This window comes from Nannospalax galili, unplaced genomic scaffold (genome assembly GCF_000622305.1).
Source record: "Nannospalax galili isolate Female #2095 unplaced genomic scaffold, S.galili_v1.0 scaffold3, whole genome shotgun sequence".
Classification (NCBI taxonomy): domain Eukaryota; kingdom Metazoa; phylum Chordata; class Mammalia; order Rodentia; family Spalacidae; genus Nannospalax; species Nannospalax galili.
Window position 1 is genome coordinate 1,008,817 of NW_008351466.1, and position 16,014 is coordinate 1,024,830.

At 38.7% G+C, this 16,014-nt stretch overlaps 1 protein-coding gene across 2 annotated transcripts in view; it reads right to left on the reverse strand.

The window, feature by feature from the left end:
• Cenpi (centromere protein I) overlaps positions 1-16,014 on the reverse strand; it is a 109,200-nt gene that overhangs the window by 56,603 nt on the left and 36,583 nt on the right. For both annotated transcript variants that reach the window (XM_008848335.3, XM_029553655.1), the window contains exons 15-17: positions 8,694-8,788; positions 2,880-3,015; positions 1,626-1,750 (exon numbers count right to left, since the gene is read on the reverse strand). In XM_008848335.3, coding sequence (XP_008846557.2) covers positions 1,626-1,750; positions 2,880-3,015; positions 8,694-8,788 — 356 coding nt within the window. The remainder of the gene's footprint in view (positions 1-1,625; positions 1,751-2,879; positions 3,016-8,693; positions 8,789-16,014) is intronic.

The window sequence follows — 16,014 nt, forward strand, 5'->3', positions numbered from 1 at the left end:
ATGCCAAGGAGCTCAGAAAGTAACCGACTATGACTAGTAATAATCAGATATATAGAGATTAGAAACACATATGCAAACATCTTAATGTCAATTGCATTAAAAGTGGATTTTTCTGTATGAAGCTGTGCATTTTAATAATGTAATGGAGATCTTTTTTAAAATTTAAAACCTCATTTAATTTTATGTCTTATAGGAGTTATATGGAGTACAATATTGTATAAACTGTATCAATTCAACTGTAAACCTAAAAATTTACAGCCAATTTTGAAAGCAATGCATCTTAGCTCTGGAAATTGTTATTGAATATGTCAATGCTGTTGTAATGAAATACTTTTTCTAATTATATGGTTATTAAATTTAAAAAAAAAACAAAAAATAAAACAATATAGTTTATTTCATGGCAATCAAGGTCAATATAACAGATTCTAAAAATAACAAAAATTAAAATGATTAGATTTATTTTTAAAAAAGTACATTTTAGGGCTAGGGAGATAGCTCAGTTGGTAAAGTGTCTGCCACAGAAGCATAAGGACATGATTTGGATCCCCAGCACCCACATAACAGCCAGGCATAATTGTACATGTCTCTAACCTTAGCACTTGGGGTGGGGATGCACAAAGACAGGCAGAGCAGCAGAGCTCTCCAGCCAGCCAGCCAAAGCAATCAGTAAGTGCTGGGTTCAATGACAGACCAGGTCTCAAATGATAAAGTGGAGCGCAATAGTGGAAGATACCTGGCATCAGCCTCTTACCTCCACATGAACACACACAATTACATATGTGTAAACAAATGCAAATGTACACAAACACAAATATTTAGTTGTCCAATTAAGGATTTTATCCTTTTATGGTATATCTTCCACAAGAATTAAAAATTTAGGGTTTGAGGGGCGGGAGAGATTGGAGAGATGGCTCAGAGGTTAAGAGCACTGGCTGTTCTTGCAGAAGACCCAGGTTCGAATCCCAGCACCCACATGGAAGCTAACAACTGTCCATAACTCCAGTTCCAGGGGATCCAATGTCAACTTGGCACACCTAGGTTGAGGGAGCCTCAACTGGGGGATTGCCTTCATTGGACTGGTCTGTGGCCATGTCCATGGGGCATCTTCTTGATTGTTGAGTGATGTCCTCCACGGGCACTGCATGACACAGGTGCACTTACATACATGCAGGCACTACTCATACACATAAAATAAAAATATAATACATTTTTTTTAATTTAGGGTTTGTGGGTAGGATCAATGTCATACCACTTGTCTATCATACAAGAGGCCCTGGGTTCAGTCCTGAGCAAAACAAGACAGAAGAAGAAACATGAAAGAAGAGGGAAGAGGAGGAGGAGGAAGAGGAAGAAGAGGAGGAAGAAAAGGAAGGGGGGTGGCACATGTCTATAAAATCCAGCGCTATATACAAAGAATATACAATTAAAAAACTTAAAAATAGTAAAAATAACAGTAACATATCATAGTACATATTAGAAGTTTCTACTCCTCAAAAGCCATGCCTGTTTCCATAGGCCCAGGCAGAAAATGAGTAAGAATTTTAATTTTATTATGGTTGAAGACAAAATTATTATATACAAAATTATAAAATGAGGAAAAAAAAACAAGGGAAGGGGATTTGTACCTGTGCATAATGTAACAAAGTTGGTTCAATATACTGGCATCCAGGCTTAGGAGTGCAGAATGGAAGATCACAGGAGGAAGCAGCACCACTAACGGAAGGTTGTAATTTACATATATGTCACACACCTTTTGAGAAGAACATTAACATCAATACAGATTAGTTTCCAGAAATCAGCCAAGTTTACCCAAAGAATCATCAATATAATATAAACAATAATATAATGTTACATTTGAACTTGCCTAGTTTCTAAAATAAACAGGTAGCTGTAGGCTGGGTGTGGGGTCACACACCTTTAGTCCTAGCACTCCAAAGGTAGAGGTGGGAGGGTGAAGTCCAAGGGCAGCCTGGACTTCATGAGCCCTGCCTCAAGGGGGTGAAAAAGGAGGCTGGAACACTTCCAGCTCTTGCAGAGGACCTGGGTTCAGTTCCCAGGACCCACGAGGTAGCTCACAACCATCTGTAATCTCTAACTCCAGTTCCAGGGGATCTGATGCCCTCTTCTGACCTCCATGGACACCTGCATGCACATGGTATACCTACAAACAGGCACACATATATACGTACAATAAAATTTTTTTTGGTATTTTTGAAACAGGGTCTCCCTGTAGTCCCAGCTGGCCCAGAACTTACTATGTAGACCAGGCTGGTCTTAAACTCACAGAGATATGCCTGCCTCTGCCTCCTGCCTGCTGAGATTAAAAGCATGCACAAAAATAATTTTTTTAAATAGAAAAAAGAAAATATAGAAAACAAGACAACTAGGAATTAATGAAGAAAGAAAGATGGGGCAAAATTATAATGGGCACTTCACGGTAACAGTTTTGCCATGCTGAATACTATATAACATGAAAAGAGGACTAGAATCATAAACGTCCTGGTACCACAAAAAATAATTTGGTTGAATGGTAGGAGTAGAATTCTGAAGAATCAAGATGTCATTTTCTTTTATCAGGGAGCCAGGCAAAACAACAGATGAACAACAACAAAAAAATGATGCTAGAAACAGATTTCTGCCTAGGACCAGCATTTTTATAGTCCAACATATATTATAGTGATATCTGAACAAAAAAGTACCCGGATTTCTTTTTACACTTACTCTATGAAAGTCAGTTATTCAGGTAAAAATATAGGCATTAATTTTAAAACATGAAGTTATTTTAACCGTATGATAATCCATCTTAATGATTATACATGAAATTTAAATAATAGGTCAATGAAGTGAATAGCTACCACAAAAGTGTGAATGTCTACTACCTTCTCATAGAAATCCAAAATAAAGTGCAGCAAGAAAGTACTATTGCTCTCCAAGCGCATTGCAATAGTGGACATCCACCCTACGTAGTCAATCAGGTTAGACACGGAGTTCATAGATCCACCCAAAGTCGTCTCTCTACAATAAGAAATCACAATATTCAGATACACGTGACAAAAGTGTTCTCAATTTCCAAGCTAAAGGTGAGTAATACAGAGTCAATAATTGATAGTGAATTCAAAAATTTCAGTGCTCCAATGTACAATTTATTTTTTGCTTACTTGTTTGTTTTGCTTTGTTTTATTTTTGAGACAGGAATGCCTTGTAGCCCTAGTTAGCCTACACCTTGCTTCGTAGATCAGGATGGCCCCGAAAACACAGAGATCTGCTGACCTCTGCCTTCCGAGTGCTGGTCCCACCATGCCCCACGTTCCTTTTTTTAAGTAAAAGCAGACTGATTACTCATGAAGTTACGCTTAGTCTTCTCTGGAACCAATAAGATCAACTCAGAAAACATCTTTGGCAACCGGATTAGAAAATTTGAGAAGAAAAGGAATTAAGCTCCAGACAAACTCTGGAGAATGTTAGACTGTCTAAACACTATTGTAGTCAAAATATGTTTCAAGTAATTGATTAGCAATGAATTCTAACACTACTCCATCATGAAAAGCCTTTAATGAAAGATAAACACTCACTAAAAATGGATATTCATTAACAATTCAGAGAAAAATACCTCATGACAAAGTGACATAAAAATTCAGAAAAAAAACAGAAAATGAACAAAATGATAAATAGAAAAATGAAAAGTTATTAATCCCAACCAAAGTATAAGTGGCTCAAAAGCATAAATATTAAATGACTGTGGTAATCACTTTCTACCCATCAGCAACACTGCAGCATGCTGAATGAAATACATAGTATATAAAAAAATACCCAGTTTTTCCTGAGTTCCTCAGAAAAGTATTTCATCAGAATTCAATCCACTCCTAAAATTAAGTAAGCAAAACTTTTGACATAGTTCAATCTCCTGGTAAAGACCATATAGGGATATGTTGTATTCTCCCCCAAATCCATGAGCATAATCTCTTTAAGCCACATGGGGCATCAAATGATTAGTTCAATCCATCCATTTTCACCTGCGTCTTTCAACCCATAGCTAAGTAGAGTCAGAGATGACCTACAAATGTGAACTCAGGTTTTTACTCTTCTATCGAGGGAGGTAGTGAACAACAGTTATAAGCAGAAAAAAGGGTAACGTATAATGACAGTCTGGGATAATATATAGTGCAGAGCTTGCAGGATGATAATTCTCCTACTACACATGACTGTGATAGAACATGCAGAGGAAAGATCAGAGAACACTTAATTGGGAGCCATCCATACAATAAGCTGCTACTTGCAAAACCGGTATAGCTTAATTGATTTGGGGCAGCACTTGGCATATGAGTCTAAAATAATTGGAAACAATGACTGCTCCCAGAAACCTTTTTTATGTGGTGCTGGATATCCAACTCAGGGCCTCATGAACACTAGGCAAGTGCTCCACCACGCAACTTCATTCCCAGACCCAGAACACACTCCTGGGGATTGTTTTCATTACAAAACATTGGCATTTTGAATAGACACTTCATGGTTCAGAACTGCCTCCTACCCCCACCTACTGTAATGTGTTTAGCATTCCTAGTTGCCACCTACTAAATGCCAGTAGCTCCCTCTCCCAAGTCACTTTTATAGCCACAAATGCCCCTGGAGAACCATTGCTGAGAACAGTGTTCTACTCTTCTTGGGACCCGCCACTACAATTTACTCCCTTCTACATGCTTACATGGCAAATGGTCATATAATACAAATATACCATTGTCTCCAAAACAAATTCCTGAAAGCTGCATGAGTTATATTGAAATTTATTTATTTATTTATTATGGTGTTAGTGTATATGTATGTATGTGTGTGTGCACACGCACAGGCACACACCCCCTGAAGAGTGTATGGAGTCAGAGGACAACTTTTCCCTCAGGAGTCAGTTATCTTCTGCCATCTGGTAGAATCTAGGTATCAAATTCAGGTCATTAGATCTGCAAGCAAACACTTCTTTCTACTGAGCCATCTTACCGGCCCATAGGTAACGTAATTTCAAATACCATGACAAGCAAAGTTATATCTATATGTATGACCATTTATCTGTTTTAAAGGTTTTAGAAAGTACTACTCCTTATAAGATAGTCTCCCTGAATTTATGACACAGTGATGAAGAATCTGGGCTGGGGTTATACCTCAGTAGTAGAGTGTTTGCCTACCATGCATGAGGGCTGGGTTCAATTTCTAGCACCATAAAAAAGAAAAAGAATTCTAGGACTTGGTGAATGAGGATATAGTGATTATAAAGTACTTATTTTACAGGTGCCTGGGACAAACATTGCAAGTTGACAAAAGGTTACAGATGCAAAAAGACTATTCTAGCAGAGTTTCCTTATAATAGTGGTTCTCAAATTTCAGCTTGTCATAGGATTATGGAAACAGTTAGAATTTACCTCAGTAGATCTAGGACAGGCTCTGACAATTTGAATATCTGGTAAGTTCCCAAGTGATATTAACATAACCACATTAAAAACAAAAACAAAAACTAGAGCTTTTAAAAATGTCTTCACTAGTCTGGCATGCTCACACATGCCTTTAATACAAGCACACAGGAGGCAGAGGTAAGTGAATCTCTTTGAATTCAAGGCCAGTTTGGTCTACATAGTGAGTTCTAGGCCATCCAGGGCTACACAGTAAGACCTTGTCTCAAAAAGGAAAAAGAAAAAAAGGACATCTTCATTACCCACTAATGCTCCATTTCCTTCTAAAAGTGGTTAAAGATGCATATACATATATATATATATAAAATAATGAATAAGAGGAAATAAAATACATTTTTTCAGCTATGCGTATGGCAGCACATGCCTTTAATCTCAGCACTTAGGAGGCAGAGGCAGGCAGATTTCTGTGAGGCCAGTTTGGTCTACATAGCGAGTTACAGGTCAGCTGAGGCTACAGGGAGACCCTGTCTCAAAAAAAAAAAATTCAGAGGGCTAGAGAGATGGATCAGTGCTTAAGAGCACTGACTGCTCTTGCAAAGGATCCGGGTTCAATTCCCAGCACCAACATAGCGGCTAACAACCATCGGTAACTCTAGTCCCAGGGGATCTGACGTCCTCTTCTGACCTTCACAGGCATTGCATGACAAGGGTGCACTTACATACATTCAGGTAAAACATTCATACATGTAAAATAAAATAAAAATAATAAAAATAAATAAATACTTTTAAATTACTTTTCAGGCTACTGTAAAGAAATATCTCCTTCCATTGCTCCTACACAAACTGTAACTCACTATAAGGATAAAAAAGGAATATGAACCTGAGCTAAGCATTTATCCCTAAGGAGAATGTGGATATTGGTTCAACTTGAGATCAAATGCTATTTTGGGGGCCTGGGGGATACAGCTCAATTGGTAGAGTGCTTGTCTAGTATGAATAAAGTCCTGGGATTGATTCCCAGCACCACACATACTAAATGCAGTGGTCCATACCTGCAATCCTAATACTTGAAAGGTACAGGAAGGAGGATCGGGAGCTCAAGGCTAGCATCAGCTATATAAGTTTGAAGCTAGCCTGGGCTACATGAGACTCTATCTCAAAAAAAAAGAACAAATAAAATATAAAATAAAGTACTAAAAGAAATGAAATGAAATGAAATGAAATGAAATAAAGGTAATACATCTTAAGCTAGAGAGATGGCTGAGAGAGCAAAATGTTTGTCATGCAAACCTAATGACCTAAATTCATTCCTCAGAACCCACATAAAGGTGAAAGGGAAGAATTGACCCCACAAAGTTGTTCTCTGAACTCCACACACATCGTGGCATGCATGCACCAACATATATACATCAGATACACACAATAATAATAGATGTTATAATTTTTTAAATATTAAGAGTTATTAACTTTAAGGGATAATATGGTGTCTGGTTTTGGTTTTGGCTTTTTTTTTTGAGGCAGGGTCTCACTTCACTATGTAGTCATGGCTGGTCTAGAATTGCTATGTAGACCAGGCTGGCCTCAAACTCACAGAGATCAGCCTTCCTCTGCCGAGTCCTGGTATTAAAGGTGTAAAGCATGCAACACCATGCTTGGTAGCATCTGGATTTTGCTGAAGAATAATCCAAAGAGAAAAGATGAAAAGCAGTCACCTTGAGATGATAACTGCTGAAGCTGGATGATAGGTACTTAAGTACAGTGGCCAAGCTTGATTCTTAACTTGATGGGATCTAGGATCACCATGGAAACATACCTCCAGGCATGTATGTAAGGGATTATCTAGATTAAGTTAACTGAGGTGGGAATACTCATCCTAAATTTATGTGGCACCACTCCATAGGTTGGGGTCCTGGACTAAATAAAGAGAAGAAAGGAAGCTGAGCACCAGAATTCATTGTTCTCTGCTTCCTGACTGTGGATGTGACTTGAGCAGCTGCCTCATACTTCCACCACCATGCCTTTCCCACTGTGATGGTTTGAATGAAAATGTCCCCCATAGGCTCCAAGTATTTGGACATTTTGTCCCCACATGGTGGCGCTGTTTTGGGAGGTTTTAGAAGGTGTGGCTATCCTGGAGGAAACATGTCACTGGGCGTGGGCTTAGAGAATTCTTAAGCCTTCCCAGATCTCCAGTCGCTCTCTCGCTTCCTGTGCCTGGATGATGATGTGAGAGCTTCACTTCTGCTGCTCCTGTTCCAGCCACCTCTAGCCACCTCCAGCCACAGTGCCTCCCTGCCATGATGGACTGTAATTCCCCTGGAACAGTAAGCTCAAATAAACTCTTCCTTCTATAAATTGCTTCGGTCAGTGTTTCTATCACAGCAACAGAAAAGTGACTAATACACCCACCATGATGCCCTCAAACTGTGAGCCAAACTAAACCCTTCCTTCCTTGAGGTGTTTTTATCAGGTCTTCTGTCACAGGAATGAGAATACTAACTATACATGATGCTGGGTCAGACTGTACACTTATATCTACTTAGGATTATGCTTGCAATTTTCTATAATACAGACTGTATAGCACTAAAAAGGAATATGGCTGATAAACTATACAAGAAGCCAAATATTTTAAACACAGAGAACCAAAATAACTGGATTTTCTAACTCCTTTAATTTAGTCTTTCACTTTGAGGGTAAAGAATAAATCTAATGGAAATTCAAGCTCATTTTTTAAAGTCCAAAGCCAAGATAAATTAATACATGTAACCAAAATACACCAGAGGAATGAAAAACATCATTAAAATTGTCTTTACATATAAAAACATATTGCATAAATGAATTAAATTGAATGGATGTCAAAATTGCAAATTGTAATCTCAGCTCCTCGGTGTTTTGCTGTATTACCTACTGCCAAGTCACTTAAGAGTCTAAGTGCTTTCTGGTTACCTAAGAAAAACTTGGAGAGTTAACATTTCTCACAGGATTGTGGGAAAGAAACATGAATAGTAAGCAAAACATTTTCAGAGCCTGGTGTGATGGTGCATGTCTTTAGCCTCAGCACTTGGAAGACAGAGGCAGGCGGATCAGTGAGTTCAAGGCCAGCCTGGTCTACATACCTTGTTCATGGCCAGTCAGGGCTATATAGTAAGGCACTGTCTCAAAAATAAAACAAAAAACATTTCCAGAAAAATACTAAGTATTCATATGAAATAATTACGTGTCATGCCACAGTATTAAACTCCATATGCCAACATTTGTGCACAGATCATTTCTATGGAAGACCATAACATAACTCACAGAGGACTGCTTGTCATAGGTTGCATGTAGGTGTCCACAGAAAGCTGTAACAGCCAGTTCTGCAGCATTTCTTTCAGACTCTGAAGAACACTACACTAAAGTGGCAAAACAACAAAAAAAATCAGTCATGAAATCATTCAAAGATAACAATTCAGATCCAACAAACTCAAGCCAAATGGGACCACGGATACGGCCATATCACATTTGTAACTCAACAGATGCTGCTCCAACATGATCACTTTCCAGAAGGCAGATGAATGCAAGTTCAAATGTATGTTATCATTTGTCTAGAAGAAACATAATTCAACAAGACTACCCCAGCTTAGCCTAGGAACCGATTTTTCTCTAAATTACCCTCCTTTATAACATATATTACATCATCAAATAAAAACATTCTTAGCCGGGCATAGTAGCAGACACCTGCAATTCCAGCACTCAGCAAGTAGAGACAGGAGAATCAGGAGTTCAAACCTAGCCTCACCTACATAGTAAGTTTGATCCCAGCTTGGGCTGCATAAGACCCAGCCTGAAAACTCAAAATCATCCTTATGGTCCCTTCAGAGATCCTCTGAAGGTGCTAGAGATAAGAGTTCTCCACCCTTTACCTTTGTGGGGGTCATAAAAATTTACTGTATGTGACTGTGGAAAATAAACATTTCTAATCTTCCTTTCTCAGCCTTTACCTTGATTTCCCAGGGTCTCATTTCACAATTCTAAACTACTTTCATAAACTCTCCTCATTTGTGCCTGAAAATGAAATAGTGATCTCTTCTTAATTCATTTTCTGTTCCCTTTCTTCTTCCTTCCCTTTCTCCCCACGACCCCTCACTCTCAAATATAAATAGATTTATGTACACATACCTGTGTACATGCATATTCAGTTGAATCATAAACAACTGCTAATTAACCACCTTGACCTACAGAAATGGCAGTTGCCTATATAGTTCAACCAAATGTTCATCACTAAGTAGGTCTGGTGGAATGAGTGAAGAAATTAAAAGGTATTCATTGAGAAGAATAGGAGACAATTGAAAACAGAGTCTGAATATTTATTATCTAGGATAACTGATATTTTCATATGAATGAGAGTATCCATCAGGTAGTAAAACATACAAGTTAATGTGACAAGAAATAAATTATTAGAAACACTTATGAGAACAATCTATTTTTCCTTCAAATGTGGCCAAGAGTGAGTGATTTAAGGTGTAAAAAATATATAAGGGGCTGGAGAGGTGGCTCAGTGGTTAATAGCTCTTACAGTTCTTGTAGAGAACCCAAGTTCAGTTCCCAGCACCCACATGACTTCTCCCAACCACCTGTAACTCCCGTTCCAAGGGATCTGATGCCATCTTCTAAGCTATGTGGGCACCAGGCACACAGGTGGTGCACATACGTGCAGGCAAAACACTCATAAACATAAAATAAAAATGAATATTTTTTTAAAAGAAGTTATAACACGAATATGTTTTTTAATCACTCTCTTTAAAGAGAAACAAACATTCTATAGGGAAGTAATTCAGGGAGTTTTGTTTGCTTTCATCACTACAGTATTCCTAGGTCATGAATGGCAATTAGAGCAGGGCATGGTGACTCACACCAGTAATCCCAACACTTAGAAAGCTGAGGCAAGAGGACAGTTGCAGGTTAAAGATCATCCTGAGTTTCAGGCCAACCTGGGCTATACAGTGAGACACTATCACAAAAATCCAAATGGGGCTGGAGAGATGGCTCAGCAGTTAAGAGAACTAGTTGCTCTTACACAGGTCCTTGGTTTGGTTCCCAGCACCCACAGAGCATCTAACAAATATCTATAACTCCAGTGACAGGGGATCCAACGCCCTCTTCTGGCCTCCATGAGCATTGCATGCACAGGTGCACTTAGATACATGCAGGCAAAAACACACATACACACAAAAATATTTTTTAAATTAAAAACAAAGAAAAGAGAAAAGAAAGGGACTGGAGAGATGGCTCAGATGTTCAGAGCACTGGCTGTTCTTGCAGAGGAGCCGGGTTCAGTTCCCAGCATCCACATGGTAGCTAACAACTGCATATAACTCCAGTTCCAGGGGATCCAACTCCCTCTTCCGACCTCCGCATGCATTGCACAACACAGATGCACCTACATACCTGCAGGCAAAACACTCATACATATAAAATTAAAATACATAAAATACAAAAAAGAGAAAAGAAAAAGAGGCAATTTTTATATATTAAATGAATAAGCATATGTTCAAAAGTATTAAGTACAAAACGCTAAGTATGGTTGTGTACTTCCCAGTTGTTTTGTTTTTATGCTCACATTAATGTTAATATGCATTTGAAACATTTATTCACACACATTTGCTCCTTACTAGTGGAAAAAGCTCAGGAAAACACTATATGACAGAAAAATTTAAAGGACAAAGTTCTATGCATTAACCTTAAATTCAGTAATATATTTAACTCAAAGGACAAGATAAAGAGAATTAGTTATAAAATCAACACAGGGACTGGGTGTGGCCAGGTATGGTGACACATACCTGCACTGCTGGCACTGGGAGGCAAGAGTCAGGAGAAGCACTGCTAGTTCAAGGCCAACCTGGTTTACACAGCAATTTCCAGGCAAGCCTAGGTTACCTAGCAAGCCCCTGCCTCAAGAAAAAAAATAATAAAAGGGGCACAAAACATCACTGCTGGAGGCCTGTGGATGTGGCTCAGCTGATATAGTGCTTGCCTAGCATGCATGAAGCCTTGGGATTAATCTCCAGCAACACATAAGCCAGGAATGGTTGTGCATGCCTGTAATCACATCACTGAAGAGGTGGACCCAGGAAGATCAGAAGTTCGAAGTCATCCACAGCTATACAGAGAATTTAGCAAGTTTGAGGCAGCCCCAGCTAGATGAGATCCTGTCTCAAAAAACAAAGAAAGCCGATGACAAGATACTTGTTTCCAAACCTGACAGTGATCTGAGTTCTCCTCAGGACCCACATGGTAGAAAGAGAGAACCAACTCCCACAAGTTAGCCTCCAAATTTCTCTTGTATGTGATGGCATGTGCACACATGCACAGAGAGAGAGAAAGAGAGAGAATAAATGCAATACAAAATTGAAAATTAAAAAAAAAGAAAAGGAGCCTGAGAGAATGGGTTCATACCTCCATCGTGTAGCAGCTCTAATCTCAGCAGACCTCCAGAGAGTGCCTAGTTCTGGCCTCCTTTGGGCCTCCCTCTGGCAGAGGGCCTGAGAACACAGGGGACTACCTGAGAACCCCTGAATCCTGCCTCCACGTGGTGGTGAGCTTCCCCTAATTTCGCCATACCCATCCCTCCGCCTGGGATTTTGTGAGGCCCCTCCCAAGGCCCCAGGGCAGATCTGCCTTTGGTAGGCTAGCAGACATCCTGAAAGGGTGGGTTCAGACCTCCATGATATAGAGGCTCTGATCTCATCAGACCTCCAGAGAGTGCTGGCCTCCCTTGGGCCTCCCTTTGGAACAGGCCCTGTGAATGCGGGGGACTGCCTGAGAGCCCCCATCCTGCCTCCACGTGAGGAAGTAAGCCTGAGTGTACCTGACTGGAACCTGAATTGGGCTTCTGTGCGTACTCCTGAATACCTGATCTGAGGCCATCAGTTCCCTCCAAATTAAACCTGAGAGAACCTGAACCCTGTACCAACCCGCTTTACATAACCAATAAAGAAAGGATCTAGGCACTGTGATAATTCAAACAGAAGCATACTTCAACTTAATTCTCATATCAAAATCATAAACAAAAGAAATTCACATGCAAAAGTCACAACAAAAGAATAATAAAATGGAAAGCCGAAACACTATGTCCCTACCAAACTCTACCACTCCTGTAGAAGAGTTCTACAAGAACCCCCTAGAGATAACCCATGACACAGAACTTAAAAGAACAATCATACACATGATCAAGGATTCAATGAATTTAAAGAACACACAAACAAATCAAAGAACTAAAAGAAGATAGGGATAACCTTCTGAATGAATTCACAAAAGAGATTGAAACATTGAAGAAAACTCAGGTAGAAATGAAGAAGGAAGTACAAAACTCAATAAGCCAAATTGAAACAACAGGGGAAAGCCTCACCACTAGAAAGAATGAAACGGAAGACAGAATATCAACACTGGAAGATAAGATTGAAGAACTGGACCACTCAAGCAAAGATTATGGAGAATTAAAAAACACAGGAATGGAATATGCAACGTATGTGGGGCACCATGAAAAGACCAAATCTACGGATCATAGGAATAGAGGAAACAGAATTTCAGGTTAATGGTGTTGACCAGATCTTAAACAGGATTGTAGAAGAGAATTTCCTGAAATTAAGGAAAAACATCCCCATACAAATACAGGAAGCACATAGAACACGACAGGACAAGAAAAGACATTCCAGATATCATATCATAGTAAAAACACTAAATGCAGGGGCTGGAGAGATGGCTCAGCAGTTAAGAACACTGACCTTTCCTGCAAAAGACTCAGGTTCAAATCCCAGCACCCATATGGCAGCTAACAACTGTCCATAACTCCAGTTCCAGGGGATCCAACAGCCTCTTCTGTCCTCCGCGGGCAGTGCACGACATGGGTGCACTTACTTACATGCAGGCATAACACTCATACACATAAAATAAAAATAATAAATAAAACATTTTAAAAAACACTAAATGCACAAAACAAAGAGAGAATACTGAAAGCAGCAAAAGAAAAACAACAAGTCACATACAAAGGAAAGCCCATCAGAATTACAGCTGACTTATCAATGAAAACTATGAAAACCAGAAGAGCCTTGGCCAAAGTATTTCCAGTTCTACATAACAATAGATGCCAGCCCAGAACACGTTTACCAAGAAAAATGTCTATTATAGTTGAGGGGGAAAGAAAAATCTTCCATGACATGAATAGACTGAAAGAATACATGTCCAGAAAACCAGCCCTTCAAAGAATACTTGAAGCAATACAAAGAGCAGAGAGAGAAACAACTATACCCTGGGGAAACAAAAGAAAATAAAGGTATAATTGAGGAAACACAAAAATAGACAGAGAACACAAACAACAATCAAAATGACAGCAACCAATGCACAGCTTTCAATAATAACCTTAAATATCAATGGATTGAACGCCCCAGTCAAAAGACACAGGCTAAGTGAATGGATTAAGAAACGAAACCATCTCTTCGATGTCTGCAAGAAACCCAGCTCACCTTCAAGGACAGGCATTACCTTAAGGTAAAAGCATAGAAAAGAATTTACCAAGCAAATGGCACTAAGAAACCAGCAGGGGTTGCAATTCTAATATCTAACAAAATAGACTTCAAAGAAAAGTAATCAGAAGAGATAAGGAGGGTCAATTCATTCTGATCAAAGGACAGTTAACTAAAAAGATATTACAATCCTTAACATATATGCACAAAACTCTGGTGCACACAGATTCATAAAAACAACACTACAGGACTTTAAGATACAGATTAACCCCAACTCAGTAATAGTAGGGGACTTCAATACGCCATGGTCTCCATTAGACAGGCCAACTGGAAAAACAATAAACAGAGAGACGTCTGAATTAAATGATATCATACATCAAATGGACCTAACAGATATCTTTCGAATATTCCACCCAAGCACCAAAGAATACACTTTCTACTCAGCACCCCATGGAACTTTTTCAAAAATTGACAACATACTGGGCCACAAAACAAATGTCAACGCATACAAAAAAATTGAAATAATTCCATGCATTCAATCGGACCACAATACAATAAGGCTCAAAATCAACACTGGACAAAGCCCTAGTCACTACACGAACTCATGGCGATTAAACAACACATGCCTAAACAATGAGTGGGTCAAAGGAGAAATTAAGAAAGAAATAAAAGTATTCCTAGAAGTCAACGAAATGACAATGCAACACAACACAACCTCTGGGACACTTTAAAAGCTGTCCTAAGAGGGAAGTTTATAGCTCTAAGTGCCTACACTAAAAAATTAGAAAGAGCCCAAATAAATGACCTAACACTGCAACTGAAGACACTGGAAAGGCAAGAACAAATGAAACCCAAACCCAGAAGAAGAGAAGAAATAAGAAAAATCAGAGCAGAAATTAATGAAAAACAAAGCAAAGAAAACAATGCAAAGAATCAATGAATCTAAGAGCTGATTCTTTGAAAAGCTAAACAAGATAGACAGACCCTTAGCCCAGTTAACCAAAAGAAATAAATAGCAAATCCAAATCAACAAAATCAGAGATGAAAGGGGAAACACCCAAAAGATCGAGACCATTTAAAGAAAATATTTTAAAAACCTATATGCTACAAAAATCTGAAAATCTAAAAGAAATGGATGTATATCTGAAATCATGGGAACCACCAAAGTTAAACCAAGAAGACATCAACAGTTTAAACAGACCAATAATATATAAGGAAATTGAAACAGTAATACAAAGACCCACAACTAAATAAAGCCCAGGCCCAGATGGATATACAGCAGAATTCTACTAGACATTTAAAGAAGACCTCCAACCAATATTACTTAAATTATTCAAAACCATAGAAAGAGAGGGAGAACTCCCAAATTCCTTCTATGAAGCCAGCATCACTCTAATACCCAAACCAGGTAAAGACACAACCAAAAAAGAAAACTATAAACCCATATCCTTAATGAACATAGATGCAAACATTCTCAACAAAATACTTACAAACCGCATACAGACACACATCAAAAAGATCATTCACCATGATCAAGTCAGCTTTATCCCAGAGATGTAGGGATGGTTCATATAAATGGTCATATAAATGGACTCAAAGACAAAAACCACATTGTCATCTCAATAGATGCAGAAAAGGCTTTCAGCAAATTTCAGCATGCATTTATGTTCAAAGTCCTAGAGGGAATTGGACTGGAGGGAACATACCTCAACATAATTAAAGCTATATTCAACAAACCCACAGCCAATATCATTTTAAATGGAGAATAACTGGAAGCATTCCCATTAAAATCAAGAACCAGACAAGGATGTCCACTATCTCCACTCCTTTTCAACAAAGTGCTTGAAATTCTTGCTAGAGCAATAAAACACAAGAAGGAAATTAAAGGAGTACTAATTGGAAAAGAAAAGGTCAAGCTATCACTTTTGCAGATAATATGATACTATACTTAAGAGATCCCAAAAGTTCCAGCAGAAAATTAGAACTGATCAAGACTTTCAGTATAGTAGCAGGTTATAAGATCAATCTACAAAAATCAGGAGCCTTTCTATACACCAATAACAAGCAATTGAAGAAAGAATACACGGAAATGCTCTCATTCACAACTGCTGCAATAT